We start from the raw sequence: 15,626 nt of genomic DNA, 5'->3' as shown, positions 1-15,626 counted from the left end.
CCCCCCCACCCCCCCCCCCCCCCACCCCCCCCCCCCCCCACCCCCCCCCCCCCCCACCCCCCCCCCCCCCCACCCCCCCCCCCCCCCACCCCCCCCCCCCCCCACCCCCCCCCCCCCCCACCCCCCCCCCCCCCCACCCCCCCCCCCCCCCACCCCCCCCCCCCCCCACCCCCCCCCCCCCCCACCCCCCCCCCCCCCCACCCCCCCCCCCCCCCACCCCCCCCCCCCCCCACCCCCCCCCCCCCCCACCCCCCCCCCCCCCCACCCCCCCCCCCCCCCACCCCCCCCCCCCCCCACCCCCCCCCCCCCCCACCCCCCCCCCCCCCCACCCCCCCCCCCCCCCACCCCCCCCCCCCCCCACCCCCCCCCCCCCCCACCCCCCCCCCCCCCCACCCCCCCCCCCCCCCACCCCCCCCCCCCCCCACCCCCCCCCCCCCCCACCCCCCCCCCCCCCCACCCCCCCCCCCCCCCACCCCCCCCCCCCCCCACCCCCCCCCCCCCCCACCCCCCCCCCCCCCCACCCCCCCCCCCCCCCACCCCCCCCCCCCCCCACCCCCCCCCCCCCCCACCCCCCCCCCCCCCCACCCCCCCCCCCCCCCACCCCCCCCCCCCCCCACCCCCCCCCCCCCCCACCCCCCCCCCCCCCCACCCCCCCCCCCCCCCACCCCCCCCCCCCCCCACCCCCCCCCCCCCCCACCCCCCCCCCCCCCCACCCCCCCCCCCCCCCACCCCCCCCCCCCCCCACCCCCCCCCCCCCCCACCCCCCCCCCCCCCCACCCCCCCCCCCCCCCACCCCCCCCCCCCCCCACCCCCCCCCCCCCCCACCCCCCCCCCCCCCCACCCCCCCCCCCCCCCACCCCCCCCCCCCCCCACCCCCCCCCCCCCCCACCCCCCCCCCCCCCCACCCCCCCCCCCCCCCACCCCCCCCCCCCCCCACCCCCCCCCCCCCCCACCCCCCCCCCCCCCCACCCCCCCCCCCCCCCACCCCCCCCCCCCCCCACCCCCCCCCCCCCCCACCCCCCCCCCCCCCCACCCCCCCCCCCCCCCACCCCCCCCCCCCCCCACCCCCCCCCCCCCCCACCCCCCCCCCCCCCCACCCCCCCCCCCCCCCACCCCCCCCCCCCCCCACCCCCCCCCCCCCCCACCCCCCCCCCCCCCCACCCCCCCCCCCCCCCACCCCCCCCCCCCCCCACCCCCCCCCCCCCCCACCCCCCCCCCCCCCCACCCCCCCCCCCCCCCACCCCCCCCCCCCCCCACCCCCCCCCCCCCCCACCCCCCCCCCCCCCCACCCCCCCCCCCCCCCACCCCCCCCCCCCCCCACCCCCCCCCCCCCCCACCCCCCCCCCCCCCCACCCCCCCCCCCCCCCACCCCCCCCCCCCCCCACCCCCCCCCCCCCCCACCCCCCCCCCCCCCCACCCCCCCCCCCCCCCACCCCCCCCCCCCCCCACCCCCCCCCCCCCCCACCCCCCCCCCCCCCCACCCCCCCCCCCCCCCACCCCCCCCCCCCCCCACCCCCCCCCCCCCCCACCCCCCCCCCCCCCCACCCCCCCCCCCCCCCACCCCCCCCCCCCCCCACCCCCCCCCCCCCCCACCCCCCCCCCCCCCCACCCCCCCCCCCCCCCACCCCCCCCCCCCCCCACCCCCCCCCCCCCCCACCCCCCCCCCCCCCCACCCCCCCCCCCCCCCACCCCCCCCCCCCCCCACCCCCCCCCCCCCCCACCCCCCCCCCCCCCCACCCCCCCCCCCCCCCACCCCCCCCCCCCCCCACCCCCCCCCCCCCCCACCCCCCCCCCCCCCCACCCCCCCCCCCCCCCACCCCCCCCCCCCCCCACCCCCCCCCCCCCCCACCCCCCCCCCCCCCCACCCCCCCCCCCCCCCACCCCCCCCCCCCCCCACCCCCCCCCCCCCCCACCCCCCCCCCCCCCCACCCCCCCCCCCCCCCACCCCCCCCCCCCCCCACCCCCCCCCCCCCCCACCCCCCCCCCCCCCCACCCCCCCCCCCCCCCACCCCCCCCCCCCCCCACCCCCCCCCCCCCCCACCCCCCCCCCCCCCCACCCCCCCCCCCCCCCACCCCCCCCCCCCCCCACCCCCCCCCCCCCCCACCCCCCCCCCCCCCCACCCCCCCCCCCCCCCACCCCCCCCCCCCCCCACCCCCCCCCCCCCCCACCCCCCCCCCCCCCCACCCCCCCCCCCCCCCACCCCCCCCCCCCCCCACCCCCCCCCCCCCCCACCCCCCCCCCCCCCCACCCCCCCCCCCCCCCACCCCCCCCCCCCCCCACCCCCCCCCCCCCCCACCCCCCCCCCCCCCCACCCCCCCCCCCCCCCACCCCCCCCCCCCCCCACCCCCCCCCCCCCCCACCCCCCCCCCCCCCCACCCCCCCCCCCCCCCACCCCCCCCCCCCCCCACCCCCCCCCCCCCCCACCCCCCCCCCCCCCCACCCCCCCCCCCCCCCACCCCCCCCCCCCCCCACCCCCCCCCCCCCCCACCCCCCCCCCCCCCCACCCCCCCCCCCCCCCACCCCCCCCCCCCCCCACCCCCCCCCCCCCCCACCCCCCCCCCCCCCCACCCCCCCCCCCCCCCACCCCCCCCCCCCCCCACCCCCCCCCCCCCCCACCCCCCCCCCCCCCCACCCCCCCCCCCCCCCACCCCCCCCCCCCCCCACCCCCCCCCCCCCCCACCCCCCCCCCCCCCCACCCCCCCCCCCCCCCACCCCCCCCCCCCCCCACCCCCCCCCCCCCCCACCCCCCCCCCCCCCCACCCCCCCCCCCCCCCACCCCCCCCCCCCCCCACCCCCCCCCCCCCCCACCCCCCCCCCCCCCCACCCCCCCCCCCCCCCACCCCCCCCCCCCCCCACCCCCCCCCCCCCCCACCCCCCCCCCCCCCCACCCCCCCCCCCCCCCACCCCCCCCCCCCCCCACCCCCCCCCCCCCCCACCCCCCCCCCCCCCCACCCCCCCCCCCCCCCACCCCCCCCCCCCCCCACCCCCCCCCCCCCCCACCCCCCCCCCCCCCCACCCCCCCCCCCCCCCACCCCCCCCCCCCCCCACCCCCCCCCCCCCCCACCCCCCCCCCCCCCCACCCCCCCCCCCCCCCACCCCCCCCCCCCCCCACCCCCCCCCCCCCCCACCCCCCCCCCCCCCCACCCCCCCCCCCCCCCACCCCCCCCCCCCCCCACCCCCCCCCCCCCCCACCCCCCCCCCCCCCCACCCCCCCCCCCCCCCACCCCCCCCCCCCCCCACCCCCCCCCCCCCCCACCCCCCCCCCCCCCCACCCCCCCCCCCCCCCACCCCCCCCCCCCCCCACCCCCCCCCCCCCCCACCCCCCCCCCCCCCCACCCCCCCCCCCCCCCACCCCCCCCCCCCCCCACCCCCCCCCCCCCCCACCCCCCCCCCCCCCCACCCCCCCCCCCCCCCACCCCCCCCCCCCCCCACCCCCCCCCCCCCCCACCCCCCCCCCCCCCCACCCCCCCCCCCCCCCACCCCCCCCCCCCCCCACCCCCCCCCCCCCCCACCCCCCCCCCCCCCCACCCCCCCCCCCCCCCACCCCCCCCCCCCCCCACCCCCCCCCCCCCCCACCCCCCCCCCCCCCCACCCCCCCCCCCCCCCACCCCCCCCCCCCCCCACCCCCCCCCCCCCCCACCCCCCCCCCCCCCCACCCCCCCCCCCCCCCACCCCCCCCCCCCCCCACCCCCCCCCCCCCCCACCCCCCCCCCCCCCCACCCCCCCCCCCCCCCACCCCCCCCCCCCCCCACCCCCCCCCCCCCCCACCCCCCCCCCCCCCCACCCCCCCCCCCCCCCACCCCCCCCCCCCCCCACCCCCCCCCCCCCCCACCCCCCCCCCCCCCCACCCCCCCCCCCCCCCACCCCCCCCCCCCCCCACCCCCCCCCCCCCCCACCCCCCCCCCCCCCCACCCCCCCCCCCCCCCACCCCCCCCCCCCCCCACCCCCCCCCCCCCCCACCCCCCCCCCCCCCCACCCCCCCCCCCCCCCACCCCCCCCCCCCCCCACCCCCCCCCCCCCCCACCCCCCCCCCCCCCCACCCCCCCCCCCCCCCACCCCCCCCCCCCCCCACCCCCCCCCCCCCCCACCCCCCCCCCCCCCCACCCCCCCCCCCCCCCACCCCCCCCCCCCCCCACCCCCCCCCCCCCCCACCCCCCCCCCCCCCCACCCCCCCCCCCCCCCACCCCCCCCCCCCCCCACCCCCCCCCCCCCCCACCCCCCCCCCCCCCCACCCCCCCCCCCCCCCACCCCCCCCCCCCCCCACCCCCCCCCCCCCCCACCCCCCCCCCCCCCCACCCCCCCCCCCCCCCACCCCCCCCCCCCCCCACCCCCCCCCCCCCCCACCCCCCCCCCCCCCCACCCCCCCCCCCCCCCACCCCCCCCCCCCCCCACCCCCCCCCCCCCCCACCCCCCCCCCCCCCCACCCCCCCCCCCCCCCACCCCCCCCCCCCCCCACCCCCCCCCCCCCCCACCCCCCCCCCCCCCCACCCCCCCCCCCCCCCACCCCCCCCCCCCCCCACCCCCCCCCCCCCCCACCCCCCCCCCCCCCCACCCCCCCCCCCCCCCACCCCCCCCCCCCCCCACCCCCCCCCCCCCCCACCCCCCCCCCCCCCCACCCCCCCCCCCCCCCACCCCCCCCCCCCCCCACCCCCCCCCCCCCCCACCCCCCCCCCCCCCCACCCCCCCCCCCCCCCACCCCCCCCCCCCCCCACCCCCCCCCCCCCCCACCCCCCCCCCCCCCCACCCCCCCCCCCCCCCACCCCCCCCCCCCCCCACCCCCCCCCCCCCCCACCCCCCCCCCCCCCCACCCCCCCCCCCCCCCACCCCCCCCCCCCCCCACCCCCCCCCCCCCCCACCCCCCCCCCCCCCCACCCCCCCCCCCCCCCACCCCCCCCCCCCCCCACCCCCCCCCCCCCCCACCCCCCCCCCCCCCCACCCCCCCCCCCCCCCACCCCCCCCCCCCCCCACCCCCCCCCCCCCCCACCCCCCCCCCCCCCCACCCCCCCCCCCCCCCACCCCCCCCCCCCCCCACCCCCCCCCCCCCCCACCCCCCCCCCCCCCCACCCCCCCCCCCCCCCACCCCCCCCCCCCCCCACCCCCCCCCCCCCCCACCCCCCCCCCCCCCCACCCCCCCCCCCCCCCACCCCCCCCCCCCCCCACCCCCCCCCCCCCCCACCCCCCCCCCCCCCCACCCCCCCCCCCCCCCACCCCCCCCCCCCCCCACCCCCCCCCCCCCCCACCCCCCCCCCCCCCCACCCCCCCCCCCCCCCACCCCCCCCCCCCCCCACCCCCCCCCCCCCCCACCCCCCCCCCCCCCCACCCCCCCCCCCCCCCACCCCCCCCCCCCCCCACCCCCCCCCCCCCCCACCCCCCCCCCCCCCCACCCCCCCCCCCCCCCACCCCCCCCCCCCCCCACCCCCCCCCCCCCCCACCCCCCCCCCCCCCCACCCCCCCCCCCCCCCACCCCCCCCCCCCCCCACCCCCCCCCCCCCCCACCCCCCCCCCCCCCCACCCCCCCCCCCCCCCACCCCCCCCCCCCCCCACCCCCCCCCCCCCCCACCCCCCCCCCCCCCCACCCCCCCCCCCCCCCACCCCCCCCCCCCCCCACCCCCCCCCCCCCCCACCCCCCCCCCCCCCCACCCCCCCCCCCCCCCACCCCCCCCCCCCCCCACCCCCCCCCCCCCCCACCCCCCCCCCCCCCCACCCCCCCCCCCCCCCACCCCCCCCCCCCCCCACCCCCCCCCCCCCCCACCCCCCCCCCCCCCCACCCCCCCCCCCCCCCACCCCCCCCCCCCCCCACCCCCCCCCCCCCCCACCCCCCCCCCCCCCCACCCCCCCCCCCCCCCACCCCCCCCCCCCCCCACCCCCCCCCCCCCCCACCCCCCCCCCCCCCCACCCCCCCCCCCCCCCACCCCCCCCCCCCCCCACCCCCCCCCCCCCCCACCCCCCCCCCCCCCCACCCCCCCCCCCCCCCACCCCCCCCCCCCCCCACCCCCCCCCCCCCCCACCCCCCCCCCCCCCCACCCCCCCCCCCCCCCACCCCCCCCCCCCCCCACCCCCCCCCCCCCCCACCCCCCCCCCCCCCCACCCCCCCCCCCCCCCACCCCCCCCCCCCCCCACCCCCCCCCCCCCCCACCCCCCCCCCCCCCCACCCCCCCCCCCCCCCACCCCCCCCCCCCCCCACCCCCCCCCCCCCCCACCCCCCCCCCCCCCCACCCCCCCCCCCCCCCACCCCCCCCCCCCCCCACCCCCCCCCCCCCCCACCCCCCCCCCCCCCCACCCCCCCCCCCCCCCACCCCCCCCCCCCCCCACCCCCCCCCCCCCCCACCCCCCCCCCCCCCCACCCCCCCCCCCCCCCACCCCCCCCCCCCCCCACCCCCCCCCCCCCCCACCCCCCCCCCCCCCCACCCCCCCCCCCCCCCACCCCCCCCCCCCCCCACCCCCCCCCCCCCCCACCCCCCCCCCCCCCCACCCCCCCCCCCCCCCACCCCCCCCCCCCCCCACCCCCCCCCCCCCCCACCCCCCCCCCCCCCCACCCCCCCCCCCCCCCACCCCCCCCCCCCCCCACCCCCCCCCCCCCCCACCCCCCCCCCCCCCCACCCCCCCCCCCCCCCACCCCCCCCCCCCCCCACCCCCCCCCCCCCCCACCCCCCCCCCCCCCCACCCCCCCCCCCCCCCACCCCCCCCCCCCCCCACCCCCCCCCCCCCCCACCCCCCCCCCCCCCCACCCCCCCCCCCCCCCACCCCCCCCCCCCCCCACCCCCCCCCCCCCCCACCCCCCCCCCCCCCCACCCCCCCCCCCCCCCACCCCCCCCCCCCCCCACCCCCCCCCCCCCCCACCCCCCCCCCCCCCCACCCCCCCCCCCCCCCACCCCCCCCCCCCCCCACCCCCCCCCCCCCCCACCCCCCCCCCCCCCCACCCCCCCCCCCCCCCACCCCCCCCCCCCCCCACCCCCCCCCCCCCCCACCCCCCCCCCCCCCCACCCCCCCCCCCCCCCACCCCCCCCCCCCCCCACCCCCCCCCCCCCCCACCCCCCCCCCCCCCCACCCCCCCCCCCCCCCACCCCCCCCCCCCCCCACCCCCCCCCCCCCCCACCCCCCCCCCCCCCCACCCCCCCCCCCCCCCACCCCCCCCCCCCCCCACCCCCCCCCCCCCCCACCCCCCCCCCCCCCCACCCCCCCCCCCCCCCACCCCCCCCCCCCCCCACCCCCCCCCCCCCCCACCCCCCCCCCCCCCCACCCCCCCCCCCCCCCACCCCCCCCCCCCCCCACCCCCCCCCCCCCCCACCCCCCCCCCCCCCCACCCCCCCCCCCCCCCACCCCCCCCCCCCCCCACCCCCCCCCCCCCCCACCCCCCCCCCCCCCCACCCCCCCCCCCCCCCACCCCCCCCCCCCCCCACCCCCCCCCCCCCCCACCCCCCCCCCCCCCCACCCCCCCCCCCCCCCACCCCCCCCCCCCCCCACCCCCCCCCCCCCCCACCCCCCCCCCCCCCCACCCCCCCCCCCCCCCACCCCCCCCCCCCCCCACCCCCCCCCCCCCCCACCCCCCCCCCCCCCCACCCCCCCCCCCCCCCACCCCCCCCCCCCCCCACCCCCCCCCCCCCCCACCCCCCCCCCCCCCCACCCCCCCCCCCCCCCACCCCCCCCCCCCCCCACCCCCCCCCCCCCCCACCCCCCCCCCCCCCCACCCCCCCCCCCCCCCACCCCCCCCCCCCCCCACCCCCCCCCCCCCCCACCCCCCCCCCCCCCCACCCCCCCCCCCCCCCACCCCCCCCCCCCCCCACCCCCCCCCCCCCCCACCCCCCCCCCCCCCCACCCCCCCCCCCCCCCACCCCCCCCCCCCCCCACCCCCCCCCCCCCCCACCCCCCCCCCCCCCCACCCCCCCCCCCCCCCACCCCCCCCCCCCCCCACCCCCCCCCCCCCCCACCCCCCCCCCCCCCCACCCCCCCCCCCCCCCACCCCCCCCCCCCCCCACCCCCCCCCCCCCCCACCCCCCCCCCCCCCCACCCCCCCCCCCCCCCACCCCCCCCCCCCCCCACCCCCCCCCCCCCCCACCCCCCCCCCCCCCCACCCCCCCCCCCCCCCACCCCCCCCCCCCCCCACCCCCCCCCCCCCCCACCCCCCCCCCCCCCCACCCCCCCCCCCCCCCACCCCCCCCCCCCCCCACCCCCCCCCCCCCCCACCCCCCCCCCCCCCCACCCCCCCCCCCCCCCACCCCCCCCCCCCCCCACCCCCCCCCCCCCCCACCCCCCCCCCCCCCCACCCCCCCCCCCCCCCACCCCCCCCCCCCCCCACCCCCCCCCCCCCCCACCCCCCCCCCCCCCCACCCCCCCCCCCCCCCACCCCCCCCCCCCCCCACCCCCCCCCCCCCCCACCCCCCCCCCCCCCCACCCCCCCCCCCCCCCACCCCCCCCCCCCCCCACCCCCCCCCCCCCCCACCCCCCCCCCCCCCCACCCCCCCCCCCCCCCACCCCCCCCCCCCCCCACCCCCCCCCCCCCCCACCCCCCCCCCCCCCCACCCCCCCCCCCCCCCACCCCCCCCCCCCCCCACCCCCCCCCCCCCCCACCCCCCCCCCCCCCCACCCCCCCCCCCCCCCACCCCCCCCCCCCCCCACCCCCCCCCCCCCCCACCCCCCCCCCCCCCCACCCCCCCCCCCCCCCACCCCCCCCCCCCCCCACCCCCCCCCCCCCCCACCCCCCCCCCCCCCCACCCCCCCCCCCCCCCACCCCCCCCCCCCCCCACCCCCCCCCCCCCCCACCCCCCCCCCCCCCCACCCCCCCCCCCCCCCACCCCCCCCCCCCCCCACCCCCCCCCCCCCCCACCCCCCCCCCCCCCCACCCCCCCCCCCCCCCACCCCCCCCCCCCCCCACCCCCCCCCCCCCCCACCCCCCCCCCCCCCCACCCCCCCCCCCCCCCACCCCCCCCCCCCCCCACCCCCCCCCCCCCCCACCCCCCCCCCCCCCCACCCCCCCCCCCCCCCACCCCCCCCCCCCCCCACCCCCCCCCCCCCCCACCCCCCCCCCCCCCCACCCCCCCCCCCCCCCACCCCCCCCCCCCCCCACCCCCCCCCCCCCCCACCCCCCCCCCCCCCCACCCCCCCCCCCCCCCACCCCCCCCCCCCCCCACCCCCCCCCCCCCCCACCCCCCCCCCCCCCCACCCCCCCCCCCCCCCACCCCCCCCCCCCCCCACCCCCCCCCCCCCCCACCCCCCCCCCCCCCCACCCCCCCCCCCCCCCACCCCCCCCCCCCCCCACCCCCCCCCCCCCCCACCCCCCCCCCCCCCCACCCCCCCCCCCCCCCACCCCCCCCCCCCCCCACCCCCCCCCCCCCCCACCCCCCCCCCCCCCCACCCCCCCCCCCCCCCACCCCCCCCCCCCCCCACCCCCCCCCCCCCCCACCCCCCCCCCCCCCCACCCCCCCCCCCCCCCACCCCCCCCCCCCCCCACCCCCCCCCCCCCCCACCCCCCCCCCCCCCCACCCCCCCCCCCCCCCACCCCCCCCCCCCCCCACCCCCCCCCCCCCCCACCCCCCCCCCCCCCCACCCCCCCCCCCCCCCACCCCCCCCCCCCCCCACCCCCCCCCCCCCCCACCCCCCCCCCCCCCCACCCCCCCCCCCCCCCACCCCCCCCCCCCCCCACCCCCCCCCCCCCCCACCCCCCCCCCCCCCCACCCCCCCCCCCCCCCACCCCCCCCCCCCCCCACCCCCCCCCCCCCCCACCCCCCCCCCCCCCCACCCCCCCCCCCCCCCACCCCCCCCCCCCCCCACCCCCCCCCCCCCCCACCCCCCCCCCCCCCCACCCCCCCCCCCCCCCACCCCCCCCCCCCCCCACCCCCCCCCCCCCCCACCCCCCCCCCCCCCCACCCCCCCCCCCCCCCACCCCCCCCCCCCCCCACCCCCCCCCCCCCCCACCCCCCCCCCCCCCCACCCCCCCCCCCCCCCACCCCCCCCCCCCCCCACCCCCCCCCCCCCCCACCCCCCCCCCCCCCCACCCCCCCCCCCCCCCACCCCCCCCCCCCCCCACCCCCCCCCCCCCCCACCCCCCCCCCCCCCCACCCCCCCCCCCCCCCACCCCCCCCCCCCCCCACCCCCCCCCCCCCCCACCCCCCCCCCCCCCCACCCCCCCCCCCCCCCACCCCCCCCCCCCCCCACCCCCCCCCCCCCCCACCCCCCCCCCCCCCCACCCCCCCCCCCCCCCACCCCCCCCCCCCCCCACCCCCCCCCCCCCCCACCCCCCCCCCCCCCCACCCCCCCCCCCCCCCACCCCCCCCCCCCCCCACCCCCCCCCCCCCCCACCCCCCCCCCCCCCCACCCCCCCCCCCCCCCACCCCCCCCCCCCCCCACCCCCCCCCCCCCCCACCCCCCCCCCCCCCCACCCCCCCCCCCCCCCACCCCCCCCCCCCCCCACCCCCCCCCCCCCCCACCCCCCCCCCCCCCCACCCCCCCCCCCCCCCACCCCCCCCCCCCCCCACCCCCCCCCCCCCCCACCCCCCCCCCCCCCCACCCCCCCCCCCCCCCACCCCCCCCCCCCCCCACCCCCCCCCCCCCCCACCCCCCCCCCCCCCCACCCCCCCCCCCCCCCACCCCCCCCCCCCCCCACCCCCCCCCCCCCCCACCCCCCCCCCCCCCCACCCCCCCCCCCCCCCACCCCCCCCCCCCCCCACCCCCCCCCCCCCCCACCCCCCCCCCCCCCCACCCCCCCCCCCCCCCACCCCCCCCCCCCCCCACCCCCCCCCCCCCCCACCCCCCCCCCCCCCCACCCCCCCCCCCCCCCACCCCCCCCCCCCCCCACCCCCCCCCCCCCCCACCCCCCCCCCCCCCCACCCCCCCCCCCCCCCACCCCCCCCCCCCCCCACCCCCCCCCCCCCCCACCCCCCCCCCCCCCCACCCCCCCCCCCCCCCACCCCCCCCCCCCCCCACCCCCCCCCCCCCCCACCCCCCCCCCCCCCCACCCCCCCCCCCCCCCACCCCCCCCCCCCCCCACCCCCCCCCCCCCCCACCCCCCCCCCCCCCCACCCCCCCCCCCCCCCACCCCCCCCCCCCCCCACCCCCCCCCCCCCCCACCCCCCCCCCCCCCCACCCCCCCCCCCCCCCACCCCCCCCCCCCCCCACCCCCCCCCCCCCCCACCCCCCCCCCCCCCCACCCCCCCCCCCCCCCACCCCCCCCCCCCCCCACCCCCCCCCCCCCCCACCCCCCCCCCCCCCCACCCCCCCCCCCCCCCACCCCCCCCCCCCCCCACCCCCCCCCCCCCCCACCCCCCCCCCCCCCCACCCCCCCCCCCCCCCACCCCCCCCCCCCCCCACCCCCCCCCCCCCCCACCCCCCCCCCCCCCCACCCCCCCCCCCCCCCACCCCCCCCCCCCCCCACCCCCCCCCCCCCCCACCCCCCCCCCCCCCCACCCCCCCCCCCCCCCACCCCCCCCCCCCCCCACCCCCCCCCCCCCCCACCCCCCCCCCCCCCCACCCCCCCCCCCCCCCACCCCCCCCCCCCCCCACCCCCCCCCCCCCCCACCCCCCCCCCCCCCCACCCCCCCCCCCCCCCACCCCCCCCCCCCCCCACCCCCCCCCCCCCCCACCCCCCCCCCCCCCCACCCCCCCCCCCCCCCACCCCCCCCCCCCCCCACCCCCCCCCCCCCCCACCCCCCCCCCCCCCCACCCCCCCCCCCCCCCACCCCCCCCCCCCCCCACCCCCCCCCCCCCCCACCCCCCCCCCCCCCCACCCCCCCCCCCCCCCACCCCCCCCCCCCCCCACCCCCCCCCCCCCCCACCCCCCCCCCCCCCCACCCCCCCCCCCCCCCACCCCCCCCCCCCCCCACCCCCCCCCCCCCCCACCCCCCCCCCCCCCCACCCCCCCCCCCCCCCACCCCCCCCCCCCCCCACCCCCCCCCCCCCCCACCCCCCCCCCCCCCCACCCCCCCCCCCCCCCACCCCCCCCCCCCCCCACCCCCCCCCCCCCCCACCCCCCCCCCCCCCCACCCCCCCCCCCCCCCACCCCCCCCCCCCCCCACCCCCCCCCCCCCCCACCCCCCCCCCCCCCCACCCCCCCCCCCCCCCACCCCCCCCCCCCCCCACCCCCCCCCCCCCCCACCCCCCCCCCCCCCCACCCCCCCCCCCCCCCACCCCCCCCCCCCCCCACCCCCCCCCCCCCCCACCCCCCCCCCCCCCCACCCCCCCCCCCCCCCACCCCCCCCCCCCCCCACCCCCCCCCCCCCCCACCCCCCCCCCCCCCCACCCCCCCCCCCCCCCACCCCCCCCCCCCCCCACCCCCCCCCCCCCCCACCCCCCCCCCCCCCCACCCCCCCCCCCCCCCACCCCCCCCCCCCCCCACCCCCCCCCCCCCCCACCCCCCCCCCCCCCCACCCCCCCCCCCCCCCACCCCCCCCCCCCCCCACCCCCCCCCCCCCCCACCCCCCCCCCCCCCCACCCCCCCCCCCCCCCACCCCCCCCCCCCCCCACCCCCCCCCCCCCCCACCCCCCCCCCCCCCCACCCCCCCCCCCCCCCACCCCCCCCCCCCCCCACCCCCCCCCCCCCCCACCCCCCCCCCCCCCCACCCCCCCCCCCCCCCACCCCCCCCCCCCCCCACCCCCCCCCCCCCCCACCCCCCAGTGGTGGTAGTTCTATTGTTATTGATGTTGACTGTTGCACCCCCCCTTTTCTTATGTGAACATGAGTGATTAACATATTCTTTAAGTTTCATTATTTAGCTACAATATAAAAGCTTTCAAATATACAAACATGATTATAAACTACTACATCACCACATCACCTATTATTCCCCTCTAACCTCTTTGGACCTTTCTTTCTTTCTAAGCTAGCTCATTATTATTTTAAAGCAGGTGGTGTGCTTTTAATTGGGATATGATAAGAAATACACAAGTCAAATGGAATATACTAAGCATCATACTCCCATCTCTCTTTGGATTCCATCCAACTTAACAGGCTTTCAACCTCATTATATTCAAGTGTAGATACTATACATGAACTTTATATTCGGAGTTCACCTACTAAATCTTGTGATTCTGTGAAGGGTACATTCTTTGTGACTTCTAAATCCCATATTTGTGCACTAAAATATGTTTATGTGTGTAGATAACTTAATATAGTCTTATACCTTATGAAAACATCTAAAGATACCTTCTTTTATAACTTATAAGGCAATCATTGTCATTGTCACGTGTATACTTATGTTTATAAAAGTAACACCTCTTTAGTATATGTAAAAGCAACATTTTCACCTCTCACAGGCTGAAATTAAATCCATCTAAGACAGGTCTTGTGGCTGGGCCAAGAGGCACTGGAGAAGGGGTTCCAACAGCCAAACTTGGATGGAGTGGTTTTAATGTCTGCCTCTTCCCCCAAAGGCCTGGGTGTGACCTTGGAGTCTTCCATATCTATGGAGGCCTAGGTTGCACTCAGGGTCAAATTGACCTTTTTCCACCTTCACCAGGCCAGGCAGTTGACCCCCGATCTGTCCCTCTGGGACCTTGTCACAGTGTCCCATGCCACAGTCATTTCCAGGCTGGATTACTGTCACTCGCTCTATGGCCTGCCCTTGAGACTTCTCCAGAAACTTCAACTGGTCCAGAGTGTAGCAGTGAGAGTCCTTACTGCAGTCCCGATGAGAGAGTACATTAGACCTGTGCTTTCAATTCACTGGTTGCCAGTTGAATTTCAGATCGTCTTCAATGTTTTGATGTTAATCTTTAAGGCCATGAGTGGTCTGGTGCTTTTGTATCTTTGGGACCACATCTCCCCATACTGCTCGCAGAGGGCCCCTCATTCCTCCATGGCAACCTCTTTGTGGTCCTTTGTGGTCCCTGACGGCTCTGGCTCCAGCCTGGTGAAACTCCTTCCCAGCTGATTTTAGGCCCCTGTGGGATCGTAATTCTGCAGGGTCTGCAAGACCGAAATGTTCTGCTGGGCCTTTGGTTGAGGCAGCCATGCGACTGTTACATCTTGCTGGTCGCCCAACTTTTGTACCCCCACCCACCTTGATGGTAGGATTGATTATATAATGGGACAGGGTTGATAATTAGAACATGGATTATCCAAGAGATATCCTTTGATATGTATTTTAGTCACCATCTTATGTTTTACATTTCTAACTACAGTATTTATATGTTGTTTTTGGAATCTGTTTTTATGATTGATGTTTAGAATTATGTAAGCCACCATGAGCCAAACCTTAGCTGGGGAGGGCAGGGTATTACATTTAATAAGATAAATAAAATGAAGCAAGATGCCATGATTCATGCTCAAATATGCTGAAGCAAAATGTGTGCCATAAGAACACAGCAAGTCCTATGCAATGAGATGCCTTTGTTGACCACAGCAAATGAGCCAAGTTCCGTTCTGTTTTTAACTAGATGCCTATGTGCCAGCTATGCAGGCATTGGCAGACAACCCCAGGTCCACAGCACAGGAATCCAGGCAGGCAGACTGGGAGCTATAGCAAGCACAGGAAGATCCAGCAGGGAGTGCACTCATTGCTCCAGGCAAACCATTCTCAAGGCAGAGCTTATACAGAGAGGCTTGATTGCTGTAGCAGAGATCCTGCAAGGAGTTAGTCTTCATCTGATGCAGGCTCTGCTATTGTGCCATACCTGGCAGAGAAACGAGCACTCTTCCTTCTGCTCTGTAGCTGCTGTCTCCACCTCCTTTGCACAGCTGGCTCATCACAGGGGAGGACTGTGCAGGTGCTCTCAACTGCGTGGTATCAGGTGAGGAAGAGCTGGTAGCTGACTCCGCTGCCTGAACTTCCTCACGAGAAGCCTGTTCTGGCTGAACAGTATGGTCAGCTTCTGCTTCCTCGTGTTGAGCCACTTCTGAGCGCCTGGCATTGTCAGGTTCTGTATCTGAGTGAGTCCAGGTAATTGCCCACAGGTAGCCCATGACACTATGTCTTAAGCTGCAGTACAACTTTTATGCCTAAACTGCCTCTCTTTTCTTATCTTTGCAGTGGGAAATTTGGATTATGGCTAGATGGAGATCTGAATCATGGAGGAAGTCATCACTGTGAGACATTCAATAATGAAACATTATCGCCCAGAGAGGAATTCCTCATTCAAGACTTGGAAGTTTGGACTCTGGCTTAAACAAAATCCCTTTTTTTTTGGTTCCTGCATGGGCAATACAAGTAATGTAGAAATAAGCTGGGGTCAACAGACCTCCATTAGCAGTTTCTCAAAATTTCTTCAAAACAGCATACATCCACTGTGGAAGTAGTTAACAGAGGTGGACTCTAATCTGAAAAACTGCCTTTGATTCCCCACTCTTCCATATGAGCGGAGGACTCTTAACTGGTGAACCAGATTTGTTTCCCCACTCCAACACATGAAGCCTGCTGGTTGACCTTGGGTCACAGTTCTTAGAACTCTCTCAGCCCCACCTACCTCACAAGGTGTCTGTTGAGGGGAGAGGAAGGGCAAGGAGCTTATAGGCTGTTTTGAGACTCCTTATGGTTGAGAACAGCGGGGTATAAATCCAAATGCTTCAAACTCTTCCCAGTGCTCCAGCACTGCCATGGAAAGTGCACAGTGGTGGGATTCAGCAGGTTCGCACCACTTCAGCAGAACTGGTTGTTAAAATGGTGCTTACAACAACCAGTTGTTAAAGTATTTGAAT

At 84.1% G+C, this 15,626-nt stretch overlaps 1 protein-coding gene across 1 annotated transcript in view; it reads left to right on the top strand.

Annotated features, from left to right (window-relative positions):
- The window catches only part of TLDC2 (TBC/LysM-associated domain containing 2), a 21,603-nt gene extending 6,372 nt beyond the window's left edge, over positions 1-15,231 (top strand). Inside the window, exons 3-4 of the mRNA XM_048497888.1 lie at positions 13,450-13,628; positions 14,962-15,231. Of these exons, the coding sequence (XP_048353845.1) occupies positions 13,450-13,628; positions 14,962-15,097 (315 nt within the window). The 3' untranslated portion in view covers positions 15,098-15,231. The remainder of the gene's footprint in view (positions 1-13,449; positions 13,629-14,961) is intronic.
- The last annotated feature ends 395 nt before the right edge of the window (positions 15,232-15,626 follow it).

This window comes from Sphaerodactylus townsendi, linkage group LG05 (assembly GCF_021028975.2).
Source record: "Sphaerodactylus townsendi isolate TG3544 linkage group LG05, MPM_Stown_v2.3, whole genome shotgun sequence".
In the NCBI taxonomy this organism is placed as follows: domain Eukaryota; kingdom Metazoa; phylum Chordata; class Lepidosauria; order Squamata; family Sphaerodactylidae; genus Sphaerodactylus; species Sphaerodactylus townsendi.
This window is presented reverse-complemented; position numbering and strand designations above follow the sequence as displayed.